The sequence below is a fragment of the Megalops cyprinoides genome, chromosome 4 (genome assembly GCF_013368585.1).
Source record: "Megalops cyprinoides isolate fMegCyp1 chromosome 4, fMegCyp1.pri, whole genome shotgun sequence".
Taxonomy (NCBI): Eukaryota; Metazoa; Chordata; class Actinopteri; order Elopiformes; family Megalopidae; genus Megalops; species Megalops cyprinoides.
Genome location: NC_050586.1, coordinates 62,501 through 73,594, shown reverse-complemented (window position 1 = coordinate 73,594; position 11,094 = coordinate 62,501). Strand labels below are relative to the sequence as shown.

At 46.5% G+C, this 11,094-nt stretch overlaps 1 protein-coding gene across 2 annotated transcripts in view; it reads left to right on the top strand.

Moving 5' to 3' along the window:
- The first annotated feature begins 229 nt into the window (after positions 1-229).
- LOC118775986 (fibrinogen C domain-containing protein 1-A-like) overlaps positions 230-11,094 on the top strand; it is a 12,418-nt gene continuing 1,553 nt past the window's right edge. The window contains exons 1-6 of one of the 2 annotated variants that reach the window (XM_036525997.1): positions 230-301; positions 2,182-2,661; positions 3,439-3,598; positions 4,431-4,567; positions 7,600-7,696; positions 10,810-10,989. In XM_036525997.1, coding sequence (XP_036381890.1) covers positions 230-301; positions 2,182-2,661; positions 3,439-3,598; positions 4,431-4,567; positions 7,600-7,696; positions 10,810-10,989 — 1,126 coding nt within the window. Of the gene's footprint in view, positions 302-2,181; positions 2,662-3,438; positions 3,603-4,428; positions 4,568-7,599; positions 7,697-10,809; positions 10,990-11,094 lie in introns of both variants that reach the window. The other variant, XM_036525998.1, reaches the window with a different exon arrangement.

Here is an 11,094-nt window from a genome sequence, read left to right as displayed (position 1 = left end):
TCGCACCAGAATCCGAGTATGCCTGATTTAACAATGTGTTTATCCCGTCAGAAATAGCTGCCTAGAAGTTTTAGAAACCCGTACATTGTGGAAGTACTGTAGTTTGACAATATATTTTGTGTATGAACATATAGGTTCGCGATCCGTAGAATTAATTTTTAGAAATGAAGCTGAAGAATCTTTCTCCTTTGCTCATGATCGCAGCAGGCGGCTTTAAGGACTGTGCAGAATGGTGAATGATCGCTGGAAAATCATGAACAGTATTTCAGAACTCGAAGATGGAGCGCAGCGGAAGCCCCAGGTAGGCTACCTCTCACTGCTCACACGCTCAGATACGACTATATTCTCTGGCTGTGCATTACCTAAAGCTTCGCCAACATGTGTTGAATTTGTGCGAGAATAATATCTCAGCAGATTTTTTCACTATGGTCTCACTATGGTGAGCTCTGTGTTGCTCTTTGTCAGTAGTTGAAGTCGGAAGGAGCCGTAGGGTGAAATATGCGATCTGTGTACCTCCTCTGTTCAACACGGATGCAGGTGACACATATTGGCCGTGCGTGATTCTGCTGCACTTTTAAAACATTACCCTCAGCGTCTAGCAGAATGAAGAAGCGACCATCGCTACTCATGGCTAATGTGAAGGGAAGGACTGCATTCTGTCTTTTCTTTCTGTAGAACAGGGTGCATATTAGCATGCTTGATTTGATTGATTTAAAGACGATGTCTTAATCATTAAAATTATTCAATACAAGATGATGTTATATAATAGTTCGTTCATTAATTTATATAACTCTATTCATTATATTACTCTATGCACTCTGTACATTACTCTATGAGTAACTAAGCGCATTTCTTTCCCTGACGGGTTTATTGTGTTGGTACACACTGGTGCTTCCCAAAAATCTACGGGAGAAAAAAACAATCGGAAAATTAATGAATTTAAGATGTACACGAATGGGAAATGGGTTATAGACCGTACAACTATTTTAAGATTATGGTCGTTCGTCTGGGAAAGAAAAAAAAACAGAAACCGAAGAAAGCTCGGCGCCCTAACTGCTCCCCACATTGAGGTGCAGTTAGTGTAGAAGGACTCTCGTGGTCCCAAAAAGCTAGCAGTCAATGGAACTGATAAATAGCAGCTAGCTAACTAACTAACCAACTAGACAATAACAATAATTTGACAAATATCCTCCTGATGCGTTTGTAAAGTTAGCTAGCAGGTGGCGCTCTGTTCCTGTCTTGCTTTCAGACACACTTTACATTCAGTCGTGAGTAGTCGTGAGTCTCCTTATTCATTTAGGCGGACGGAAATCTTCATGCACTCGACTTTGTTTCATAATCTAACTAATTCGTACATGACTGCCTCATCCTCAGAATACAGAACATTGAGGAAAGTTAAAGTGATAGACCACAGGTTCAAGTTACAGAAGTTAGAGGAAAGGAAACAATGGGTATCATGGGTGTCATGTTCACATTTTGGGAAAAATGTCCTTATGTTTGTGTCTTTTGAGCAGAATAATAGGGAATGCATCTTTGTCTTGGCCACCATGAAAGCACATTCATTTCTCTCTCAGAGCAGACGTTTGTTGTCCCTTGCCTATTTTCGGGCTGTAGTCTGCACTTTTTGCAATTTGTTTTTCTTTTGGATTTTAATTTTTTGGTGTTCTGCCAAATTAATATTGTTATTGTGATCCTGATAGCATTCACTTTCTTTCAGTAATTTTACCTTTTGTTTGTCCATCTGTCAGTAAATTCGTTTTTTCTGGAAAATTCCACATAGATGTGACTTTTTTGAAGTTTGTGTGGGTGGTTTAAACGGGGCTCGTGAGTGTGAGAGGGGGTGTCATGGAGGTGTTTCTGGCGCAGTATGGGTTTTCTGCAGGGTTTCCGTCAGGTGAAGTAATGACCCCAGTGCTTTGCAGCAGGACTGGAGGTGTTAATAAATCAAACATTTTCATTTGTTTTTCTGGCAAAGAAAATCCTTTTAACCTTTTCCTCTGTTCATTGAAAATATAAGTAAAACGAGTCACCATAGTGAACTAAAGAGGAAATAATAATAGTGTTCTCCATCCAGTGATGAAATGCATCAAAAACCACCTGCAACCACCCCTGAGTGTCTGTCGCGCATCAGAGATCACACGTCAGAGATTAGTGATGTCTCTCGCCCTCTCCCCCCTGCAGAGGATGACCTGTAGTTACCTCCTTTGCACCGTCCTGTTCTTTGTGGCAGTTCTGCTCGCTGTCACGGTAACTGGCACCATCCTCTTCATGAACTATTACCAAGCTCTGCCCATGTCGGACGGACCTCCTCTCATCAGAACCAATCAGGAAGAAGGCAGTGCCCTGGTCTCTGTGGAGCGGGGTGATGGGTCCCGTATCAGCATTTTTATTGACCCTAACTGTCCCAACTACAACAAGCACTTCCTGCGTCTGGAGGGAGCACAGTCCTCCCTGCTGCACTCCCTCACTGACCACGACTCTGACCTCAGATCTGTGAAGGGTCGGGACCGAGCCCTGCTGGTCAGCCTGGCGCAGGAGCTGGCCGGGCTCTCCGCTCACGCCGGCCAGCTGAAGCTGCATTACGATGCTCTGAGTCGCGGGCAGGAGGACCTCGGCCAGGAGCTCAGCACTCTACAAACCGAGCAGGGCAGACTCATTCAGGCGAGCCACTCTCCCCCAAACCCAAAACCACCCCACACCCACTCCACACTCACTCACACCCCCCACACCCATTCCACACACACTCACACCCCCACACCCACTCCACACTCACTCACACCCCCCACACCCACTCCACACACACTCACACCCCCACACCCACTCCATACTCACTCCCACTCCCCACACCCACTCCACACACACTCACACCCCCACACCCACTCCACACACACCCCCACACCCGCTCCACAGACACCCCCACACCCACTCCACACACACTCACACCCACTCCCCACACCCACACCCCCAAACACACTCACACTCTGTCCCTCTCTGTCTTGCTCCCTCTCTGTCCTCTATCTTTCTCTCCCCCCTTTCCCTCTCTCTCTCTGTCTCTCTCTCTCTCTCTGTCTCTCTGTATCTCGCTCTCTGTCTCTCTGTATCTCGCTCTCTGTCTCTCTCTCTTTCCCTCTCTCTGTCTCTCTGTATCTCGCTCTCTGTCTCTCTCTCTCTCTGTCTCTCTCCCTTTCTATCATAGCAGGGCAAACAAAAGCAGTGTAGCCAAACCAATAATGTAAGCACAATATAAGCAACCTAAGTACAACAATACAGAATCAAATAAATATATATTTATACATACAGATGCAATTGATACATAAAAAACAATTAACCAGTTAATTGGTTCACTTTCTGAAACTTTTTCAGCTGTACACATGTCCATGCATGGCTCCTGTTCTGTTTGATTCTTCCAGATATCTGACAGATGCTTTTGCGTTGCAGCTGCTGTCAGAGAGTCAGGTTAACATGATGAAGGTGGTGAGCTCTGTGAGTGAGGCAGTCAGCGCCCTGCAGAGAGAGACAGACAGCATAAAGAGCCATCTGAAGACAGATCTACAGAGAGCAGCCGTAAGAGGGGTACGGCCCAAAGCCTGCGCCAACGGTAATCCCACAATGCACTGGGTAATGGGCATGTCCACCTGCTGATCTAGAATTCATGGAAACTCATATGTAAAATCATACATTTTGACACGTCCTCTCAGAAATAGTTTCTGTTCAGTTTATACCACTTTTTTGCATTTAGTGATTATGTACGTGGTCTGTATGTCTTATGTATACCCTGTCAAGGAAAGTGTTACCTCATTTTTTTCCAGGAGATTCCCCCAATCACCTCTTTCCAAAAGGTCAGGAAACCATATTCAGTGTGTCCAGCATTGGTTTATAGGGTTTTTCATGTTATATTTATATCTTCTGGAAAACGTCTGTACAGCGCTTTGTAACAACCATTTATATAAAATTTATATAAAATTGTTGTTGATGTTGTAATGGTAACTGTTCAGATTTCTCACTTAAGGATAACTATTGCTTCAGAACCACCTGAAATAAGTAATTGGACTTATTTGTGCCAGTTGCACCAAAAGAAGGTATAAAGTTTCAAACATATTAAATCTAGTGATGTCAAATAAAGAATGACATAGAATTATGAACTAATCAAACCTGACAGTTCATTGCCATGTAATAAACATACTGAAGAGGCGGGAGTGCACGCCAAGGCAGGGGACGGGGCTGCGGAGGTCAAGAGTGGGTGGGGCTGTATGTATAGGGGGCGGGCATGTAGGCATAGTGGGCGGGCTGCTGGTACAGGGGGTGGGGCTGCAGTGCAGCTGGGTGCAGCTGATGGCAGCACACACACTGTCTGTCTGTGATGAGTGCAGCCCTGGGGGCGGGGGGTCCCTCAGTAACACAGCACAGACTCTCTCTGCTGCCCCCTGCAGGGACCAAGCCGCGCGACTGCAGTGACATCTATGCCAGCGGCCACAGACAGGACGGCATCTACTCCATCTTCCCTACACACCTCCCATCCGGCTTCCAGGCCTTCTGTGACATGACCACAGATGGAGGAGGCTGGACAGTGAGTCTCTCTCTCTCTGTTTTCACCCACACACACCCATTTGCATTTAAATACACACACACATATACTTACATACAAATACACACAGATTCACACACCCACAGACATACACATACACATCCATTTACATATAAATTCAAACACACACACACACACAGTAGAGTAAGAAGGTCTGTGAACCTGGGTGTGACCCTGTCTGAGTGTGAGTGTTTCCTTTGTTATTCCCCAGCCTAGGGGAAACTGGGCATAACAGAAAGGATTCCCACTTTCCTCACTCCCAAGGATGACCCGTGCCACAAAGTTGCTTTAAAAATGGCGCCAACAATCCCCAGACCAATTTCCAGCCGCCACCTGCAACTAGACAGACAGACAGACAGAACGAACAGCCCCTCCCTCAAACGGGGGGAAGAGAAAAAAACAGAAACACACAGGGGAAACACACACATCGAAACACTTATGACTCAGGATCATAACACCTTCATCAGGTAAAGGCTGTTGTGGGGTTTGCATTCTTTTCACAACATTTGATCTAAGTAGCTGTGATGTACAGACGACTTCCTGCTTCCTGTAACACTGAGGAAGGCTTGATCCTGCACTCAGCAAACCTCTCTATACTGACACTTTTGTAGGATAAGACTGTTTAGCCTCCAGTGCCCCCCAATGAGGTGTACTCATCTTACCCACAATTCCTCTCTGCTTCTCTTTTGGAATGAGATTGAAACCGATGGCAGTGGGGTACACAGAGACCTGCTCTGAAATGCATACCGTACAAGTCAAAAGTTCTGTGTGCAGTGCAGTGGAGTTAGTGTGTGTGAGTTCTGTGTGCAGTGCAGTGGAGTTAGTGTGTGTGAGTTCTGTGTGCAGTGTGCTGCTGTGTGAACGGAGGGATTACAGCACTGCAAGGTGAAGTGCATTGTAAGACAGGAGAGCTGTAGAGAGGGTTGTTTTTGGATCCTGACTGTCTGAATTACCTGTACATGTAGAATTTCTAAATACATTCAAGAGGATGCATTAATGTAAGAGTTAAACTGAAAGCACAGAATTAAGCCACCTGTTTTATTCAGTGTGGGAATAAACACCTCCAGATCAGGATGGGTCCTGGCAGCTGTAGCTCAGCAAGGATGTGTCCAGCCCTCAAAGCGGCAGACACTGCCCTCTCTCCAGCCAATCACAGCTCAGGGTCTGAATCCACCCCAGTCTGCTTTCAGGAGTCAGTCTGTTTGTGTGGATCTATCATGCTGAGAGGCTTCTTATAGCAGCTGATTAAGGAGGTTTCAGGTAATACTGGGATTACAGGGATTTGATGTGCGAAGGGAAGTAGAACAGTTCAGTGGGGCTCTTCACACCGTGGTGATGGAAGTTCCTAATCCTAAACGCATCTGACATTTCTTACACTTTCCAGAAGGGCAGGATTAGATGGCATAAAGTGTATAATGCAGGATTTACTGCATGGGGTGAAACCATAGAGCCAGAGAGAGGCAGGCAGTAGCAAACAGCTATGATCTCACTCAAACTGAACGTTATTCCAAAGACTGCGGTGTGAAAGCATGTCCATCTGTCTACCGTTCAGACAACCAGAACCCAGCATTCAGAAGGGGTGTTCAGCTCGTCCACTCTCATCTGAGGACCTAAAACACTACCACCTAAAGGAATTACTCATGTCTCAAAACTGTTTGCTATTAAAGCAAAAAAAAAGTTAATTAAATGTTTTAAAGCAGTCATTATCTCTACCAGCTAGCTTGTGCCTCCAGTGGCCAGCCATTGAAACCTGGTTATACAGCACTTCTATTACTGTTGACTCCCTAAGGTTTTTCTCTTGTGTTGTACTCTGCCTCACTTGTAAGTCACTTTGGATAAAAAAGATCTGTTAAATGAATAAATGTAAATGTAAATGTCTCTGCTATGTTCCAGAATATTTTAAGAGAATTCAGCCAACAGGACTTGTTCGTTCAGACACACACACATACACATTCACATACACACTATGTCTCACACACATGCACACACACACTCACATACTCATTCACTCACTCACTCACTCACACACACTCGTACATACACTTTTTCGCTCACACACATGCGAAACACACGCACACACACACACTCACCCCCACACATACACGCAGGCACTCTCACATACACACATGCGTACAGACACAACTTATCTGTAAAGGTGACTGGGTTTTTACAGAGCTACTGGTGAATGATTAAAACCTCATGTTATGGACAAGAGGAGGAGAGAGTGGAAGGAATTTCCTCAGGTCAATCTGCATTCATTAGCTGAATGATGTCCAAAGCACTCGCAGAGAAGACCTTTGAGGGTCTTTGACAGATCCAGTGCATAGTCAACAATCACCTGCCAAGGTTTGCATCAAAGGCAGGTAGCAGCCTCCTGAGTAGAATGACTGAGGATAGAAAGGGGAACTTCCACTCCTCACAGATGTGAACAGATTTGGCACTGACTCTGAGATGCTCCTGAGAATGTAAGGATCTCAAGATCACAGTAGAGAAAAAAGACCAAATGAGTTTCACACAGGAGGTGAAATTTAGGCGTTGGCAGGATCCCTATTCCATTGCTCCCACCATGAATCTAGAATCACCTCAAATTTCTCTGTTTAATTCCATACAGCTGTTGTCCTTCTTCCCAATGAGTTGATCAGCACACTGCAAACAGGCCTGACATCATTGCAGACAAGATAGCTTTGTGCAGATGATGAGGGATTATGTTGAAAATTAAACATTTGATTTGTGGAAACAGATTTTTCACAGAACACAGAAAAGTGATGAATGATGAACTTGTTGTCTCAGGGTCAGTTTTCAGCCCAGTGTAGAATCTCTGTATTCTGACTGTCTGTAGTGTTTAGGTTTCAGTGTTATTTGCTCGGGGTGCTGCTAGCGCAGGCTTACCATTTACCATCTCCATGAGGTGGAAACTGCTCCTGACTCTCTACACCATACAATAAAAACAAATACAATACAACACAAACCTGCACGTTCTTCACTGAAGCCAGAGGTAAACTGTTCATCTGCAGGTGATCCAACGCAGAGAGAATGGAGCAGTGGACTTCTTCCGGGGGTGGGACGCGTACCGCGATGGCTTTGGGAAGCTCAGCAGGGAGCACTGGCTGGGTGAGTTGTCTGAATGATGCTCTTACACATTCCCTCTGTGCGGTCGGCAGGGGAGCGATTTTCAGCGGTCAGAATGCCTCCATGAAGATGACGATGATACGTGTGAGGGGCTCATGGGTCACATGCTTGAAGAGATCACTCAGTAGTGAAATCGCACGTTTGTACTGTGTGGTAAGGGCACCAGCAAAGACAAAAGAAGTAGCAATCTCCTTTAATGCCACTGACTACTGACTGTGAAAAAGATGCCCAGTGTTTTTGGGAGTATCTGTTTCGTATATGAAAGGCACATCACCTGTCCTTCAACACCTCACTTGTCCTTCACTCCTGGGTGGGCTAGGTCCCTCCCACGGCAGGAGAAGGGCATGTTTTGTGGCCCCCTGGGGAGCTAAGCCATGCTGCAATGCAGGGATGCGTGATCTGCAGTGACAGGCCTGTCGCTCTGCATCAAAGCAGGAGAGAAGAAAAGCTCCCCAGGGAGGAGGTGGTAGAGGACGCACCATGCTGACACAGCACAGACACAGTCACTGTGTTTCCCAACAATAATCATCACTAAACTGTGTGTGTGTGTGTGTGTGTGAGAGTGTGTGTGTGTGTGTGTCTGTGTGTGTGAGTGTGAGTGTGTGTGTGTGCGAGTGTGTGTGTGAGTGTGTGAGTGTGAGTGTGTGTGTGTGCGAGTGTGTGTGTGTGTGTGTGAGTGTGAGTGTGTGTGTGTGAGTGTGAGTGTGTGTGTGTGCGAGTACATGTGTGTGTGTGCGAGTGTGTGTGAGTGTGTGTGTGTGCAAGTGTGTGTGTGTCTGTGTGTGTAAGTGTGTGAGTGTGAGTGCTTGTGTGTCTGTGTGTGTGAGTGTGTGAGTGTGAGTGTGTGTGTGTGCGAGTGTGTGTGTGTGTGTGTGCGAGTGTGTGTGAGTGTGAGTGTGTGTGTGTGTGTGCGAGTGTGTGTGTGTGTGTGTCTGTGTGTGTGAGTGTGAGTGTGTGTGTGTGCGAGTGTGTGTGTGAGTGTGTGTGTGTGAGTGTGTGTCTGTATGTGTGTGTGTGAGTGTGTGTGAGTGTGTGTGTGTGTGTGTGTGTGTGTGAGTGTGTGTGTCTGTGTGTGTGCAAGTGTGTGTGTGTCTGTGTGTGTAAGTGTGTGAGTGTGAGTGCTTGTGTGTCTGTGTGTGTGAGTGTGAGTGTGTGTGTGTGTGCGAGTGTGTGTGTGTGTGTGTGCGAGTGTGTGTGAGTGTGAGTGTGTGTGTGCGAGTGTGTGTGTGTGTGTGCGAGTGTGTGTGTGTGTGTGTCTGTGTGTGTGTGTGAGTGTGTGTGTGTGAGTGTGTGTCTGTATGTGTGTGAGTGTGTGTGTGTGAGTGTGTGTGTGTGTGTGTGAGTGTGTGTGTCTGTGTGTGTGTAAGTGTGGGTGTGTGAGTGCGTGTCTGTGTGTGTGTGAGTGTGAGTGTGTGTGTGTGCATGTATGTGAGTGTGTGTGAGTGTGTTTGTATTTGATTGAGTCTATTTTATATGGTTTTGGACACACAAACATGGACACACACCACACATGCACACATACATGTAGTCACTCATATATAAATACTCTCACACCATCTACTCACATACACATACACACACACACACTCACACACATACTCACACACACACACACATACATATGTTCTTGCCATCATCCTGATCCTTGGGCTTGTCTTATGCTGGAGGTTAAAGTTAAATCAAATCAGATTTTTTGTTCTATCATGTTTTTGCAATCGAGATTGTCCCAAAGTGCTGTACATTAAGCATAGTGGATTTAGCAGAGGATATCAAAAAACCAGAACCTAGGTCAACTGGGGAAAAAAGTGGAAAATTTGAGAGACTCATTGGAACATTGGAATAACAAATGAAAGGCACCAGTTCATGGCAGCAGTTCCATGAGGTGCCAGTGAGGTGGGCAGGGCAGTGCAGCGATGGTCCAGCATCTGATTCATTGTGGCTGATTGATATAGCAGGTACTGCTGCTGCTGCTGTAGTGGTTAGAATAGGATGACCAGGCAATCTGGATGCAGAAAGTAATGGATGGGGCAGTGTGCAAGGACAATGGCCGCATACAAAGAGGCCTTAGCAGAAGGGCTGAGTGCCACGGCCAAGAGGGGGATCAAACAACTGGAAATGCATGGGGCAGTAAAGGTCAGCAGAGCTGCCCTGTAATGGGTCAGCACTCATTGCAGTAATAACTGCAGGCAGGCAGCTCCATGCCCTCTGGCAGCAGCACTTCACTGCAGGTGACATTTTTCACTTACACTCGACTCACAGCACGTCTGTCTGTGTGTTTTAGAGCAGTGATCTGCATATGAGCCCTGAGTGACCAGCCATTCATACTGTAAGCAATGAGCTCAGGAATCCACACAATAACAGATGTGCTCTCACACACACACACACACACACATACACAGCCACACACACACACACACACAAACACACACACGCACACACACACATACACAGCCACACACACACACACACAAACACACACACACGCACACACACACATACACAGCCACACACACACACACACACACAAACACACACACGCACACACACACATACACAGCCACACACACACACAAGCGCACATACTCACACACACACGCCCTCTCACATGGTACTTGGACACATTCTCTCTGTCTCTCACACACACAAACACACACACACGAGCGCACACACAGTCACACGCCTCACTCATTCTCACCTGCTCGCAACATGGTGGTGTTCTGTGATTGAGAGGCACTCAGTGCAGTGTCAGTCGCATGCAGGCACCCAGCTACAGAACTGCCATGTGCAGACCTGTGCAGACCTGTCTGAGACTGATCTCCCATCCTGATAGTGCTGCACACACTGTGTTTGCAGAGAGAGCTCTTCATAGAGAGGCAGATTAGTTTCCTGCCAGAGAGCTGTTGCTCCTCCTTCTGCTTGCTGATGAATGAGGTGCCGGAGCTGGAATCAGGGTTGCTCACCTCATGTGGAAGGTTCAGATAAGATCTGACAGTGTTCCGGGGTGTAAGTAGTGTCATGCTATGAGTCTTTGTCTATGACCCTTTTACCCTGAATGCCCTTTGACCCTTGACTCCCCCCCTTTCTTGGTGTCTCAGGGATGAAGCAGATCCATGCCCTGACCAGCCAGGCCAACTATGAGCTGCGGATTGACCTGGAGGACTTTGAGAATAACACCGCATTTGCCCAGTATGGAACCTTTGCAGTGGGACTCTTCTCAGTCAACTCTGATGACGATGGATATCCACTGACCATTGCTAACTACTCTGGCACTGCAGGTCTGGTATATGACTGTGCTTTCTCTAACGCCTTCAGTCCAGGGTAGTATTAAAGATCTTGAGCTACTCCTCTAAGGTAAAGGCATACTGAATATGCTCTGTGTG